Source organism: Lepeophtheirus salmonis, chromosome 14 (assembly GCF_016086655.4).
Source record: "Lepeophtheirus salmonis chromosome 14, UVic_Lsal_1.4, whole genome shotgun sequence".
NCBI lineage: Eukaryota > Metazoa > Arthropoda > Copepoda > Siphonostomatoida > Caligidae > Lepeophtheirus > Lepeophtheirus salmonis.
In genome coordinates, this window is record NC_052144.2 from 35,113,515 (window position 1) to 35,132,213 (window position 18,699).

Sequence of the window (18,699 nt, forward strand, 5' to 3'; positions counted from 1 at the left end):
AAAGGTTGAATAGTTAATGATTTGATAATTGACTAAGCTCAAACTAATATACTTACAAAAAAATAACATTCAACTATGTAGTTAGTCTTTGATTTTTCTACTCTTTGTTTTGTTTTATAAGTGTGCAGAACATTGATTGGTTGAATTTGAAGAAAAAAAACACCTCTTTTTAAGGGCTGTTAACCATAGGCAACAATTATTTAATAGTAATATAATAGTTGAGAATAATTGTCTAGTTATAAAAAACTAGTTTTGGGCCTTTTTTTTTATGTTGGAGGAAAGGTGCAACGATGTATTAAATTTTTAATATTTCGAAACTTTGAAAAATTGTAGAGAGCCTTCGTATTTTTTCTTCAAAATTTGTAGTAAATTGTCCTGAAATATAAAATCATAAATATACTAATAAAAATGATTTAACTATTGAAATTAATAAATAAATGAAGGAGTTTTTAAATTTCAAAATTCTACATCAAAAGTGAAAACTCTTTCATCGACCGAAATGTCCTGTTTTTAAAATTTGTTTTTCCCTCATGATATATTTGAATGAAATAAGAAAATATTTAAATTCGTAATGTATTTATAATATCTGGCAAATTGATGATAATTTGTATTTCAAGCAGAAAAAGAAACGCCATTCTTTAAGGATGAAAAAAATAATACTAATATTATAAATTTATTATGTAGTAATACTAAAGATTAAATATTGATTGATATATGTATATTTTTTGGACGATAGATTAAATCTGACAGACAAACTAAAATATATTTTTATAACAAGTATAGAAGCCAAAGATTGCGTTTCCCGAGGATTTGCCCTAAAAAATTATGCCCAGAACATGTCGTTGCCTTGAGATGTTTTCGTCTTGTAATGCTTTGTCCTTGTGACATTTACGCTTCTACTATTTTTGCCTTATACTGTTTAGCTTTGCAACATTTTGGCCTTGAGACTGTTTTGCCTCAGATAATATTAAAGGGAATGTCAGTGGATTTTTTACCATTGTATTTCAGGTTTGAGAAGTTATTGACAAAAAGGTTAACATGCTTAACAATCACAATTATTCAAACCTTAAGATGTAGGTTTCAGAGCATTTGGAAATAATCACATAATTGCTACTACTACGGTCACTTGCGAATAATAATTAGCATTCATATCCACTCCATTTCTTCATCAATAGGCGACGCAGATATTTTGAAATCTTTCCTTACATCAAGGATTTTTCTGGAGTTATAGATCAAGATGGAAACTTTTCAATGAAAGTCTACTTAAATTTATATTATATTAATTATTATTATATATCTAGATACTTCATTAATTTATCACAATTATACACGTTATAAGGCAAAGGCGTTACAAGACGAATACTTACAAGGCAGACACGTTCAAGGCAAATCCCATCAGAACCAAAAGATTGATTGTCAAAACTATGAATTAATACTTTTCTATGAAATTGTTAAGTCTAAAATACTGCATTTATGTACATTAATTATAAGTTACAAATTGGAGAATTTCTGAGAGCAAAAATAATACATTATATATATTTTTAAAGAAAAACTGACGATAAAAATTAATTTTTATTCCTCCAATTTCAGAATATTTTCATCTTCTTTTAATCTTCGTGGAGGAGGATCCCATTTTGGAACGTTCCCTATTCCCGTTACATATTTACCACAACATCTTAATCTCATGTGTCCATCATCTCCCACATAAATAAATTTTGAGCATCCACACATATAAATGCAGCTTATAATCATTACCCCTCCAGGAATTGTCGAAAAGAGTATGAGAAGTAACAAAACTTTACTTGGATTAAAGTCTATCACTACAAATTCATAATTTTCTGGATCATAAAAGCAGGGATAGACAGCTCTGGATGTATAATTGCGGCCATCCTTTCCATAGTTATCATAAAAACTATTACATTCTTCGCTCAGAGTATTGACGCATCCTTCAATATTGATTTTCAATTTTGTTCTATTTATAAAAGTGATGTCGTGTTCGTAGTCGATCCCGTCAACTTTAAACTCCTCTATCTCCCTATACTTTGCATATTCTGTGGTTAGGTAAGAGTAGTTGACCGATCCTCCATTGTAGTTATTTGGAAACCATGTTCCATTGACACAGTCTCGAGAGATCATCATGTTTGAAGATCGATCTGTAGAAAATAAAGGAACGAAAAATTACATATTCCTAAGTGTATATATTAAAATGATAATCCATATGTAGTGAAGACATTTAAATTAAAGAAAATTAAATATATTTTCCTCGTAACATAGAAATAAAAACTTCTAACCATAAGGTAATTTTACATAATTATTTGACAATAATAACTGAAATATGAATAACTCTCAGGAGTACATTATTTTTTTTTATTTGACATAATTTACTTCCTTTTTCTTTTTTAACATGACGCACACGCTCGATGCTACATGCAAAACGCCTTCAAGATTTCATCAATATAACGACATTGTTATTTCTTTTATCAAAAACGACTCTGCAGATTACATGGAGACAGACATATAGACAAAGTAAGCTTCATTAACAAAGAAGATGATATTATATAATTATTTGTGGAATTTATAATTAAGTTATTTAGATTAAATCAAAAGAACGCGCGTTTTATATATGACATTTCTCCTTAAACTATTCTTCCATTATTAAGTCAAAATTTAATATAACAGAAAATCTGGACAAATGTTGTTTTTTTAAAATTATATTTATTCAATTATAAAATAATATTATATCCCCATGTACTTGGATGATACAATAGGAAAATAATGTTATAATTTTTTTCACCCTGAAATGTATAAAGAGCCTTCTAAATGTGGAAAAAAAACCATTTTTTCTAATGATTTTGACAAGAATATGAAAAAATTTGTGGGTCAACCTCAATAAAAAAATTAGTGTCAATACATATGGATAGGCAACCTCAAGAATATTTTTTTACTTACCAATGGTCACGTTTGTACATGCTACAAGGAGAGTATTCCTTGCCCCTCCTTCAAGTTTTGAAACTTTGGCAGTGGATCGTCTTCTACAATAGGCCATGATGACTTTTTCTCCTTGAAAAATGAAGGAATTTTTTCTTGTAGTATTAAATACTATCCCATCACACCGTCGCTCACACTTTAAGTCATAAATCTCTGAGCAAAAACCATGCTCACAAGTATAATATCGAGATACAGAGTTACCAAATTCATCTGTGCCAATTTCGGTGGGATCCTTTCTTCGTCTCAAGTCATAGCACTGCGCTCTTTCTCTACATATCTATAAGAGAGTAAAAAGTCACTCAGTTTAAGCAATCCTACAATTTATTATAAGCATTATATTTATTACCTGTTTACATGTTGAACAACCCAATTGATCACAATAAGCCTTGTAAGTCTCGTTTTTATTAGGTGTTTCTAGACAATTAGTTACATCCGAGGGGCAAGAGTTCCCATAGGGTCTATTTAATTCCTCTGGACATAAAGTACAATCACAAACCCCATGCTTGTTACTTTTTGAGTCTGGCTGTTTGGCCTCAAGGTCAAGTAGCATACTTTGAAACTTACTTTTATAAACAGAACTTATATTACGACAAATCCCAGCTTCACAAGCGATTTGAATATTATGGAATCGAATACAGCGATTTTTATCACCTGGGTTTTTATCCTCATCTACAATGTATATAAAGTAAGTTAGTATGGGAATTAAATGTTATCCTTGAAATTGTTGTTGGATAAAGATTTCAAAAGGATCATCTTTATATTACCTTTTTCATATGGAAAAAGCTTGCAGTTAAGACTTGGCAAGTCTTGAAGTACATTGCATTTATGATTGATGAATTCATCCGAATAAGTGACGTTTTCTGGAGGGATTTCACAGTTGATCCAGTCGATCTCAGTACCTAAATTACGAACTGCTGCATACACGTGGCTACATTCCTTGTTTGACTAAAAGAAAAGTGAAGTTAAAAAGAGTAAAAGTTAAACAGACTTTAATTAATGAGGTTTAAGGTAGTATATATTTATGTAAATAGTTGGTTAAATATAACTGTGTATAAAAAAGTAAATATGTGGTTTGTCAGCATATAAACAAAATTGAACAAAAATTAATAATAAACTTTTTTAATATTTTCACATCATAAAATAGACAGCCAAAAGAAATAGGCATATTTCGGTCAATAATAGTCATTGTATTTAAATTTTGGGATAATTTGAGATTCTCATTAATTTTTATAATAATTTAAAGCCTTCATAAGATTTATAAGAGTTAATTTGGTTCTGACATAGCTTCTCTCAAATAAAATCTTTCAATTATTGAATTGTTTTATTGTGATAATGCACTTTTGCTTCTTAAAGTGCAATTCGCAATCCTTTCCAAAGGATTTATAATAATAATTTGTTGATGGAAATTGATGAAGAAAATATACCATTCTAACTTTTTTTCGTATTGATAAAATATAACATTGCAAATATTTCAATTTCATATAAATGCGAATGAATTAATATTTTTGTGTAACTTCACTATGAATATGAATATATACCGAAGCTGCAATGTAGTGTGCAATTATTTTTATGAACACACACAAATAATGAAGCAAAAATTATATTTTATAATTTTATACAAAAACAGTATAGATAAAATAGTGCCAAATAAATTAAATATGTATTGGCTTTTTTTATAAATATTATGATTCTATGGCAGGTGCTTATCTTTACCACTAAATTCTCTAAAAGATTTTGCTTATGTAGACGTAATATTGGCAATGGTTCTAAGAGAGTTATACGCCAGTATTTATTACAAATTGATTAAATATAATATTTTCTAGGAATCTACATTAATTTATGGAATAGAAATATTGATATTAATTTCGTCGAACCTTGTAATTTATTGACTTTGTCAAAGAATAGGAATTGTAAGATATACATATCATTGTTATTAAATATAATCAAAACTATAACTTAAACGGCCTTTATTTGTCGTTGGGTAGGAAAAGTCAACATAGTTTTTATTGATGGATAAGCCATCTTTGTGACTATAAATGAAAACTTAGGGTCCAAAACAGTGCCGGTTTTAGGGGTAAGGGACATATGTGGAACTTATTTTTGACCATGCGCTTGGTTATGAGATGTAGAAAGCCTTAAGATTGTAAAACGTTGTATTTTTTTAATCCAAAAATATTTATTATCTAGAAAAAAAATCATTAAATAATTTCAAACCCTTATAAAAAAAATTAAGCTTAAAATCAATATCAATAAAGTAATTTAAAATTTTATAACACATACAAATGCTACCTCAACTAGTAAAAAAAGAGCCACACAAACTATAGACTGGCTGTGCCTAAGTTCCACATTTTAATGGAAAAATAGTTCTACATAAATAATTGTCTAAAAATCATAATTATCTCATTCAAATATAATAAGAAAAGGCCTTTTACAATTTTCTTTGTTATAGGCCTCGTTCACGGTAAAGTCGGCACTTGTATAATCATTGACTTTCAATATAATGTCTTCCTTTCAAGATCTAGCCTGAACATCTAATATTCTATCGGGATTATGATATACAGGTTAGGGAAGCAAAACGGGGACTGTTAATTAATGTTTATTTTCTCATTACTATCAAAAGGTTTAGTGATTATTTTTTGATATTCTGTCTCGACGTCCTTTTTATATAAACAAACTATTCTAATCACTTAGTCATTTCATCATCATGAGCGAGCAACAAGCAAAAAGGCAGTGCATCTCAGATCTTCTAGATACTAGAGTTGATGTGATGAAGATTACGGACATTTTTAATTTGGCCAAGAAGAAAAAAAATGGAAAATACTTCTCCAATATGTCAGAAAGTGGAAGGCATAAATTAAAGAGGGATATGAAGTGCTTCTTATGTTTGGAGAAGAATATAAAGGAGGATCACACTAAGTCGATGATTCACCTCACCAACAACTTCTTTGTGGCTCCTATGACCATCAGGAACGTCCGCCAAGTACCAAAAGTTATGTGCAGATAACATGGCTCGATTCTGGTTCAGAGAGATATGATCCCTTTCCTCACCAGATTTGAATCAACTGGACTTTTCTATATGGGGCACTTTGGAAAGGGAAACCAACAGGAAATCACACTCAAATATGGACTCACTGAAGTCCTCGATAGTGGCTGCATGGGACAACTTGTCAGAGGAGTTTGTCATCAAAACCTTGTTTACAAGTTTTGTTAACATTATTTTTTTGCCTATTATTGAAAATATAAAATTATTAATGTATTTATAAATCCCTCTCTCGAGTCCATGTTTGCTATCTTACCCTGTATGCCTTTTTTTCATCAATTTGAACTGGGGCTTCATAAGCGAGAGAACGTTCTTCTGAAGAAAAAATATCAAGTTCATATTCCTAAATTCTAGATTAAGATTTTGGAAGACGTACAGAATATTGAAAGCGCATGGTTTTACGGCCTAGATTTTTATGCATTCCATATTAAAAGTTTGGAAACATTTACCTTTATTATAATGAAGTATTTCAATTGATCTAAAAACAGTTATTTTATGAAAAAGTTGCAAAGATAAGGTCGCCGAAAGAACTATGCACTTAAGTTAGGCTAGCTAAAACGAGTGGACACGATATTAAAGAACAACCCAGAAAACATAAAAAGTTTTTCAAAACTTCACAAAACTTTTTATAATATTCACAAGGTTTTTCTCCTTTTGTAAGAATGTTTTTATTTTGTTCCTTAGGTCTTTAAATTTTTTTATCCATATCTATAGCTTGTTCACCTATTTTTACTCCGCCTCCTATTTAATAGTACATAAAAGTCTACTTTTTCCTATCATATTTTATGTGCCATATAGAGGTACCATACATGTATAAACATGACTAGAGTTGTATGTAATATTACCTGAACGCGTATGATATTTTTTATGTTTGTTAATTTGAAGAGTGTCATTTTTTATTCTTGAAGAAAGAACTACTATGTATAAAGTAATCATCAGTGCTCATGACTGATGGAAAGTAACACTTATGTTTTCTTGAGTAGTTCTCTATGAATGTCCTTGATGTACAAAGAGTACAATTGATGATCGACATCAAAGTAATTTCTACCTATGCCCCTGTAAATATGGAGTGGGATTTGTGTTTATTGCCTTCAGCCCATAAGTGTAAGGAGTTACTACGCTAATTTCTGCTACCTTTTTTATAACATCCTGGCAGATCATATTTTATACAATTCTACCCATAAGTATCGCACCTGCTTCTCCTCCCACTCTACATAATACTTATAATTGTATTATTTTCTCGAAATAATTAAACATAATATAATTAAGTGTTCCTGGATTTTTTTATTCAACAACGTTTTGATTCAACTTTAATTAGTAATTAATCTGAAAGCAAACTTGAGGGGAGAAATGTTGTAACAATATCCGATACTTAATTATCATCAGTTTAAAAATGTAGACTTCATGGTCGGGGACAAAAGAATACAGACAGAGATAGATGAGGGCTCATTATGATTTGAGAAGAGATACTATTTCAACTAGTAGCAGTGATCTTCATACTGTAGAAGATAGAGTCAAATAACTTCATTTTGATGGAATAGGACATGGCAATATGAATATAAATAAACTAAACAATGTTGATGATGTGAGAGACGGTTGGACAAATTTTAATGCTGAAGCATCATGAAGCAACACACTCAAAACAAAAAATATATTTTCTCTTCCGACTTCTTTTCAAGCAAATATAATAAATGACTCGAAAAAATCTTACAGAAGCATAGACGTACATTCCTAACCACACATTTTATACTACTTCAAACCTCCAAAACTATCGAGAAATGATTATACCTGGAATGAAATTTTAATCCTATTTCTATTTTTTATTCTATAAGTTTAATATTTTTCCTTTTTTATGAATATTTGATTTCTTTATTTTTTCGATAAACTTTCAAAAAAGAAACTATAAATCAATGATTGCTTCTAATTATTTTTTTGTTTGATAAATAGGGAAAATTAAACGTAACTTTAATTTTGCACTAATATAGTCTCTCTTGTCCACAAATTTGATCTGAAGCGATGCTTACTTTTTTAAGTGCACGTTCACAATTTTGAGAAGTCGAAGCGGTGAAGAAGAAAAAACTAATCAGTTGACTTTGACGAATGACTACTTTGATAAAAGGCCCAGTAGCGTTGTTCCAATCCTGGAACTTAATAATTGCAGTAACATTCCATTGAGGTTAGGTGAACAGTATGGCCGACACGGCTAGCTGATATGAGCCATATTGAATGTGAAACAACGACGATTTTCATTTTAAAAAGTTATTCATTTGCAATTCCTAATATAATAATTTTTGTAACGCAATAAATCAATCAATCAATGACACTGACATGCATTTCACGTAGGGGGGAAACTTGTGAGTATTTTTCTGAAGTTATAATTAAATTTGAAGTCGTGAACGTTACCACAAATAATATTCCCAAATTTCCCTATTTATAAAAAATAAACGCATAATAAAGTTTTATTTTTAGGACACCTGAAAACCAGTTAGCTGAATTTTCGGGACCATCGAGTTCAGTTTTTAAGTGAAATAGCAGTAATTTATTAGTAGGAAGCTATTCCGATAAGTCTATGGAACAAAAGTTTCTGTATTAGTGGCACTCTGAGCATGTTCATACATCTTTACTATCAAGCTCTAAGCAAGAAGATAGAAAATTTGGGACATCAAAAATAAGAGATAAAAGTGCCTTGGGAGATAACACTGTACGGCCATACTGTTCAATTAACTTCAATCGGAATAATACTTCAATTATTAATATCAAGGATTTGAACTACGCCAGTGAGCCTTTTATCACGGTAGTCATTCCTCAGGAGTCAACTGATTAGTTTATCAAAAAGAAAGAGATTAAATATTGATAATGAATGAAAAATATCAAACTTATAGAATATAAAAATATACTAAATAAAAACAAGTCAACATTAGAAATTAAGAAATAATAAATAAGAGGTCGTATTTATAAAAGTTTAATTGAAAGTTTTTTTAGTCCAAAATTATAAATTATTAAAATAAGGTGTCTTATTTGGAATAAACGAGCAAAAAAAGTATATTTAATCATTGTTGCAAAATATATGTTTCATCTATAATACTTAATAAAATAAAAATCCTCTAACTAGATTCAAATCGATAATTTTAAAGAAACAACATCAAAAGTTTCTTTTTTTTTTCTACATTTTACAGATTTTCACATCAAAACATGTACAAGAAGGACCATTTTTTGAGACGTTTGATGGTTATTTTCTTGTTTAGATTAATAAAATGAAAAATAAAAAATATCCATCGATACTAAATTCCAAACTTTTGCCATTACGATACACCCTAGAATATATAGGTACATATTCTCGTATCTTGGATTTTTTGAACAGTTATTTAAACCCTACCTATAACACTTATAAATTTAACTTTGAGAATTACCAGAATATCAATAGAATTTCTCGATTTCACGAGGACACATTAGAGAGTTTATGGCTAATACTGTACTCTATTACATAGTTCTGTTAATGAATTTTATGTGGCATATAATTTTTGTTTTTTCTCATTTTTTTAGAATAAAAAGGCTCACTGGCGTAGTTCAAATCCTTGATATGAATAATTGAAGTATTATGACACAATTTATCAAAATAATTATGGATGTTTGATATTTTTACCTAAATATTCGATAGATTTCTAATGATTTACTACGTTTTTTGTGAAAACAAATTGTTTAATCTAATCACTCTGAGCTAAATTCTTAAATTTATTAAATTATTTTGTTATGTCCAATTGAATCAACTAATATATATATGTGTTAGATTAGCATAAAAAGAATTTTAACAAACATAAAAGGCAATTGGTAGAACGCAATACCTCAATCTTAAATCAAATTGAGTTATGTGTTTCAATTTGTTCCAAAGTTATGATTGATTATGCATTTTTTACGCTTTTGAATTAGCTTGAACTTTGATTTTGACTTCTCAAAATTTAATAGTATCTTACTGTTATATATGTAATCTTCGTACCAAGTTCAATCAAAATCGATCTGTAATTTTTGTCATAATCCTGGTAACTAACAAACAACCAAACAGAGGCAAAGACATAAACTCCGTTCAGCTTGATTACAGAGATAAAAATCTATCAAAGGAGACAAGACAAATACATTTTTGAGATAATATATACATAGATTCCAATATTTCATAGACATATATTTTCATCAATTATAGACTTTATATTCAAATTTCTGAAATAATTTGAAATACCCAAGAATGTTAAGTACAGTTTGAAGCCTTCATGGGATTTATAAAACAATATGGGCCCTTTATAATTTAATATATCAACTTTGAATTATTTCATTGTGACGATGATATTTTCATATTTTAAGTACAATTTGTGGTGCCTTCAATGGATTAATTAATATGATTCGTTGACAAAAATCAATGATTATAATGGGTAATGCATTCTTAATTTTAAGAAAAATCATTCTAGTTTGTCTTTTTGTTCACGGCCACCACAAATGCTTATCGCTTTGTATTAAAAGTCACTCATGAATTCCCTTCGTCAATCAAAAAAATGACATTAAATAAACGAATGAATTTATGGAGATAGAAATATAGAATCATATCTATTTTTGGGGGAGGAGGGGGACTGACTTGATTCCTATAACAAAAGAACCTCATAAATCATTTACATAATTCTCCACTCCACCCACTTTGTACAAAGAAGAAGAAAGGCAGAAAAGAATAAAGGAATAAATATTAATCAAAGAAGTTTTTATCGAGAAATTCAAAAGATGAATAATAATTTTGAAAGAACATAGAGATAAAAATAAATACACAAATAAATCGGAAATGAGGTAAATAAGAGCATTATTTACCTACTCATTAGTCATTACCATTTTAAGGAATGTATCATCCCTTATCATAATAATGAGTTCTGTAGGCTCTAGAGAAATCAGAAAGAGGAAGAAGAAAAAACTCATTGCACCAATATTCCCTCAAGTATGTTTTATCCATTAAGGGACTTCAAGAAAGAAATAGTATGGCCTAATTATGTATACATAGAGCGTTTTTACATGACAACAGCATTGTTAATTATGTTACCCATCTTGAGGGTCTAAACAATCATAAAAATCCTTAAACTTTTACTTTCCTTTATTTTCTATAAACAGATCTATCTAGTTCTTTAATTTAGACAACTCGCTTTTTGAAATAAACAAAAATATAATGATATTTTTTTTTCAACATTTTTCGCCCTTTAATTATTTCTGACTTAAAGCAGATGACTCTCGCATTTTTAAATTAAAAAGGGTATTAATACATCATCGTTTGACTAAAAGTGCCTTAGTATACTTAAATTTCATACAATACAATAAGTTTTGTAAAAATATACTTCTCTTTTTACAGTAGAGATTACAAGTGTACAAAAAAGGTCGTCGCGATATCGTTATACATACTTATTTACAAAGTGTAGACAATAAACTAACTATTATATTTACAAAGAATCAGATAATATTTTCCAATTATTCCACTTTTCTCGTCCCTAATTGATTCTAAGGCAAATTAACTACAAAATAATCCCACTTCATAGTATAAATTGGATTTAATTCAAGAATCTTTTTTTTTTCTTTGGCATTGAATATTATATTATTCAATAAAGATCATAAGCCTTTTTAAGCCATAGGATGAAGTTTTTGGAGATGAAATAAAAATTTGTCCCTTTTATTTAAGTACAATATATGGCTGCAAAAATTTTGTTTAATATATCCTTGATATTCTATATAGTACGAACTTCATACAACAGGGACGTTAATAGAATTGCTGGGTTTTTTACCAACCTTATTATATAGACTTTGTTCAACATGGCATCGCTTTGGTTAATAACGTTAATGATGTAATTTTTGTCGCCAGTGAAGACGTTCTATAGTAGTAGGTCTCAAACTGTGATTCGAGATATCCTTGGAGGGCTTAGTGAGGGAACGTCATCAACAGATTAAACCTCCTGTGTTATATGTATATACAGGGTTAATCTTATGTGGTTGTATACATTTTATTATTTTCAATCCTGAATTATATTGGTTTCAAAATCACAGAGGGGGACAACAAGACATCTTATCTTTGAACAGAGGCAGCTGAGACGGTTGGAAAGAGCAAAACAGACTGTAAATGTTCTCAAGGGGAACAAAAATTCGAAGTAAGATTTTCACTTTTCTGATAATTTTTTTTCCGTTGATGCCACTGTGAATAAGCAAAGCAGCCGCTACATCACAACTGAACAGCCAAACAATGTCTCAGCTTCAGTGAGAGATGTCTTCAGAACAAAAAATCAATTGCGCAGCACAGGTGAAGTCTGCCCTCCCATTTTTTTGGAGAGTAAGGAACGGCTCAATGCAGATGCTTACATCGAACTTCTGGATAAGAAAGTGCTACATTGTTCGGGGACAACTTTGTTTTCACTTCAGACAGAGCTCCGTTTCATCGTGCCGCTAAGACTAGGACATCCTGAGTGATAAATTTTCAAACATTTGGGACCTCATCATGTGGCCCCTCTACTCTCCAGACGTAAACCCTTTAGACTACTCCATCTAGGTGCGTCTGGAGGAGAGGGGGTGTGCTACTCCTCACGGGAGTATCCAGTCTCTAGAGGATTCCATCAAAAAAGGAATGGACCAAGCTCGAGTCTGACTACTTACTCAAGGTGAACAAGGGATTTAGGCCCTGTATTGATCTAATAATTGAAGAAAAGTTGTACCGAGCATTACTATCAGATGATTTTGCAAAATAAATGTCCTCACAAAATCTTTCGTTTTAATCTTACTCTTGAAAAATTGAAAATAATAAAATTTGTACCACTAGATAAGATAAACGCTGTATTCAATTTGGTGAAAACGGTGGTAAATGGACAGCCTGATACTTTGTAAAGTAGTAAGCACTTTAAAAAAATTTGAGAACTACTACTCTATAGTATATATATAGTACATATAAAACTTCATAATATGTTGGTATTCAGTAATATCAGCAATAAGAACAATGAAACATTGTTGGTTTTTCTTCGTTTTTATCTATAAGTTTGCCTAATCAATTATTAGAAACAATAAAGATTCTTTGAGTAGTGGTCCCCCATATTTATATTTCTCATCAAGAGGCACAAAGTAACAATGTAAAAAAATGGTCTAGTTTTATCCTATGTAGGTACGTATAATATATCAATATACAATTTGTCAGAGCCATCTTCCAGGTACCGCTACTTAAATGCCGATAAAGGGACTCTAGAGACTTGTACATGTACTCGTATTTCCAAAAATACAACTATCCTTAAATGTTAATCAATCAAAATAATAGTACTTATCATAAGGGGAACTTTTGACAATCATATGAAGGAAGTTACATTAAAGAAATGTAACTTAATTATTTAAATATGACATCAATAGGAAAACCCACTCTTAAGATTTTCTTCAAATAAATACTAATTGTTTTTATATACTTTGTACAATGTAAATAGGAAATAGTTTTACTATTTGCGAAAGAAAAATGTCCTTAATATTTACAACTACTCATGCAAAAATATTTGATATAATTTGCAAAAAAAAATAATACATTTTACCATTTTTTATTATTTTATAGCAGAACATATTATGATTATTATTGTGTGGACTTCAAACATTATGACCTCGGTTCGATTCAACTGAAACTGCGAGTCAATGTTCAAAAAATGCTAATCTGCAGTCGAATCAATATTTTTTTTGACATGATTCGATTTTTGATCCCTCATGTTGAACAAATAATAATGATAATATTTATGCATTATAAGTCCTATAATTTTTGGTTAAAAATCCGATAGAGTATTTTGCATTTACTCACAGTAAAACCGGTCCACACTCAATCATTTTATAAAAAAAAAAGAAGTATTTGAAATTGGTTTCTTAAAAAAAAATCCAAATATCCTTTCAAAAACAAAATAAAATGAAATTTTTGTATAACACAGTTGAGCTACAAATACCGGCTCTAATCCCAGTTTAGTAGGGTACCCTGTCAGATACATCAGCATCAAGGTAATACTATAGTACCGATATATCAAAAAATACTAGTCTTTACTCAAGTCAAAACAACCCAAATATACGACCTTGGAAACTTTTTAGACTACCCTCGCATGATTTGATTAACTCAAGTTATATAAGGAGAAATTATTAAAAGAGAATGGATGCCAATGATAGGAAATGAAGAATATGACATTGATGAATGACTATATAAGTTGAAACAAATCACTTTGATATGGGGCATTTACAATATTACTTCTTATTATAAATTATTATCATGTACAATAGATTGAGTAGTGTTCAATTGAAGGTGAACTTTACTTCCAGTTCACCAACTTCCATGTACTTAATCCTTGCATTTAATAAAATATGATATATATTATATAAACAAATAAACTCATGCCTCATCAAAAAATATTATTGATTGTTTATCTTTGAGTTATATTTCCGTTGCATGAATCACCAACTTCACATTTCTAACCTTCTATATAATACCCTTTTATTTCTACTTTTATAAATGAAAGCCGGCCTTCAATCACGCAAATATTTAAATAAAAAAACATAATACTTAGTAACTTCAAATGTAACAATTTTCAAAAATGCAAAACCTCACTTGTAGGCTAAAACAAAGAATATTTTAAACAGGAAGGAACACTTCTTTTCTCTTTTTCTTTTTTTGACCAACTTAAAGCTATTTTTCTGCTTGTAAAATAGTTATTAAATGAAAGATAAAATTGAACTACAACCATCGTATAACAAGATTCGTAAACAATTAAATAAACTTAATTAATCAATAATTACTTTGGCAATATTTATATATAAGCAAATGATTACACGGCGTTGCGTGGACCAAGGAGGGAGCGGGAAATCACATTGACAATAGTCAATTTGGAAGAAAAAAAATTTGAAAGTAAGCGTTACTAGGATAATAGAAAAATTGAAATTCCCCTGGACGGTCAACATATTAATGGTGTAATTTTTGACTATTTTGATGAAAATGACTTTATTTTTTATTTTCAATGAAAATCTCTAATTGATAAAAGGTATTCCATGACACATTATAAAGTTCAAATCCCAACAGTTGTTTTGATCTAAGGTGTTAAGTTATGAAAATGAGTAATTCAATACATATTTTGGTAGTATTTTCGTGGAAAAAAATTGAGCAAATTTATTGGCCTTGGAGTTTGGCCCTCATCATCTCTCGACTTCGACCCTTTGGACTATTATTGGTGGAGTACCGTGGAGAGCAAGACCAATAATACCCCCCACAACAGCATTGAATCCCTCAAGTCGGCCATCAGGGAGGCATGGGAGGTCCTGTTCATTAGGATGAAGTTTATTTTTTATATGTTTGAAATATAAATTCTTAAAATGTTTTGTTTTCTGTAAGTATCATGGCTAACTTTGAATTTTTTTGAAAATATTCAGTGGTATGTCAACGGCCCCAAGGCTTTGAAATGCTATCATCCATTTTGTATGAACTACAGCTTTTGTCAGGAATGACAAATTTTGATATACAAAATTTCTATTAACAATATTTTATAAATTTGTATGAGAATTCTGTATCTACGTTTCCAAAAGAACAATAAATAGAGTGACATGAGTTTTAGCTTTCTACCTATTTTTCTATTCTTTAGCGTATTGCAGCATAACTATTCAACTGATGCATACCATAATTTATAAGTAAGTACTCATATTGTTTACTTAAATAAACAAAAAAGTGAAAATTGGATTACATTGAACTTGGTGACCTTTATTGAAAGAAAAATGCATAATTAAATGTTATAAGATTAGTCAGAAATTCTTATTAAAAAAAATAAGTTTTACAAAATAAATTGGAAAGGAGTTATATTAATTTAAAAATGACATTCGAGGTCATTTTTCTCAAAAAAAAAAAAAATCTGAAATTTGTACTAAATAGATGATATCAAAACAAAAGCACATGTATAAAAAAATATGGAAAATTTCAAAATTTTAGGGCCGTTGAGCTTCCTATAAATATTTGATTTTATTCAAGCTCAAAGTTTGCCAAGGATATCTATAGACTAAAAGGAACATTTTGGGACCCTAAGTATCTCATATTTCGAACATTTAAAAATAAGGTCAACCCTGCTGTCCATGGAGGAGATTGTCTGAACTTGGTTCTCATTTCAGCGACGAGTCGAGGCTGTTATTATTGCTGAGAGAAGATACTTTGAATACCTCAATTTGTAGTTATTGAACTCTCAATTTACCCATTTTCAAATCAAAAGTTTAATCATTATTATTTTATTAATTATAGTTAATAAAGTGATGGCTGTAAACGCTTCCTTGATATTTTTAAAGAAAAGTTTATTTCTGGCCACTTTGTGTAAATATATCCACAAAAAACCATAGTTGGGCAAAATCTGAATGATTAATATGATTAGTTTATATTATGTATGCATGTAATTATTCAATAGAGTAATAAACAACAGCGGCATGGTGAGTGTACCATCCTAGCCTTTTTGCATGGGTATAAAATATACATAAATTTACGTATAAAAAACGATCTCATTTATATTCATTATTCCATGAAAGGAAGTGCCTAGCTTCTTGCTTTTAATGGGTAAAAAATGTTTATTAGAGACATATCCATTAAGGAATCTACATAAGATACACATTGTAACAATGTGCTATAGAGTATCCACTCAAAGCTTCTCTTCTTCTACTTGAATGTCTTTCAAATCACATACACGTAGTGCCATAGGATAGTTTAATTTCTATTTTTTTTTTTTAATTTAAAAATCTTCCGCAATACAGACCTCCAGGTGGGTTCGAAACTTACGCCAATTCCTCCTCCACCTTGGCTTTCATGACCTTGACACTGCTCTGGTAGTGGGCGTTGGCCTTCCTCTCTACGACACTCCACATGTAGTAGTCATATGGGTTCAGGTGGGGAGTTGGTCGCCCACATCTCCTTGGACCAAAATCCACCTGTCACTAACTTTTTGATAACATATTTTTGGGGGATATTGGAAGTATGGCACGGTGCTCAATCTTTTGCATACCCTATTTCCAATGCCGTAGGTTACGTTGAAGGCAGAAAACACCTTCTTGGCCCATATAATTTTATAATCATTCGCTTTCAAGGTCCTTTTATCCACAACGGTGGAAACACCTTACCGTCTGAACCAATGACACCGAGCATCATGGCATTGGCTGGGTGTTTCGTACGCCCGATGAATTTTACTTTGAGAGGAGTGTCTTTGTGGGTCTTGGCGATGTACCGAAGGCTAAAAGAGCTGCTGACTGGGTCAACTGTGAAAATATTTTCATCCGAAAAAATGACCCTTCACTTTTGTAACAACTCTAGAATTGAGTGCCAAATCCTCTCTAACAATGCACTGGACAGCCGTTTTGTGAACCCTGAGGTCCCTGCCCATTTGCCTGATGTTGTCACGAGGGCTTGTGTCTATCTTCCCCTTCACACTCCTTATAAGGTTCTCATTGCGCACTCATTTTGGTCATCCCATCTTGTGATGATCGACAAAGGATTCGATTTTGTTGTAGAGCTCCTTTGCCTTGTATAAAGTGGTCCTACTGATCCAGAAGTTACGTGCAATTACCAAGAGATTGTCACCGGCTTTGATGCGTGCAACGATTTGTTTACGAAGTTTTTCTATTACTGTATTTTGGAACTCATGAAAGACCTACAGATGATTTTAGTTTTTTAAATAAACACCTTAAAGGAAACTTTTTATTAAATGCGTAAAATTGAAACGTTATTATCTGTATAAAAAGTGTACAAGGACTTATGGCGCATACGATTGTAGGCATAGTTTCTTCGAGTTCAAATAATACTCTTGTCTATCACCACAAATATGATATTCACAGTTTTTCTCGTAAATATGAATGCAGTTATACTTAGAAAAATAAAAAAAAATAAAACAATAAAAAAGGGCTTACAACACTGAGACACCACTCCTCACAGGATGACCAACCTTGACAATCCTCCAATCCTGAAATGTTTCCACTTTTAGAAAGTGTTGTGCACATTTTAGAGTTGGGATCAATGGTCGACTCCAACTCGATTTTCGAGGGTATGTACACGATCACAATGGCGTAAATAATGGCAACACAACTAATAACACTCAAAAGCATGGTACAGAAGAGGGTGAAGCACAAGTACTTCTCTCCACCCTGTGGAGGATATTGAACCTTCCCCATGGCTAGATGTCCTAATGAATAGATATAATTTGAAGTGAGGAATTATGAAGTGACAGCATAGCTCGGAAAAACGAGGAAGGCACGTCGTCAATGTGTTCGTTCACCGCGATTCAAATTGTAGTAGTAATACGTTCTGTGAAGGGCCCTGGGACGATTGATAGTGGATATTTAAGAAAGGGAAAGAGTTTTTAGAATGGTACTTGAGCATGAACAGGGGTGGAGTAAATGTTAAGTTTTTTCATAATTTCTAAATATATCTGAGAACATGGATTCGGCTTGAGAAGTGTAACTGGGTAACTATTATTGCTTTTTATTTTTCACGTAGCTTTTTATTTCTTAGAAGGAAGGAAGAAGGGAAAAGGCGTGCGCTCAACCTTTCCATAAAAAGGGCTCAATTTTATAGAACATACACACATACAAAGTAATACAATCATATTGTCTTCTGGCCTGGGAAAGAGGGAGTCTCAACAAGGAATCGA

General features: G+C 30.8%; 1 protein-coding gene across 2 annotated transcripts; it reads right to left on the reverse strand.

Moving 5' to 3' along the window:
* Positions 1-226: 226 nt before the first annotated feature.
* LOC121129545 (uncharacterized) lies at positions 227-18,522 on the reverse strand. Of its 2 annotated transcripts, none has more exons than XM_071893297.1 (5): positions 17,960-18,515; positions 3,753-3,933; positions 3,335-3,657; positions 2,950-3,265; positions 227-375 (listed from the first exon to the last, which is right to left on the reverse strand). In XM_071893297.1, the coding sequence occupies exons 1-5, from the start codon at positions 18,218-18,220 to the stop codon at positions 296-298; spliced, it is 1,161 nt and encodes a 386-aa protein (XP_071749398.1). In that variant the 5' UTR covers positions 18,221-18,515; the 3' UTR covers positions 227-295. The 2 variants fall into 2 exon arrangements, with proteins under 2 accessions (XP_071749398.1, XP_040581198.1); XM_040725264.2 differs by lacking the exon at positions 227-375 and adding an exon at positions 704-2,153 and having other exon boundaries at positions 17,960-18,522.
* Positions 18,523-18,699: the final 177 nt, after the last annotated feature.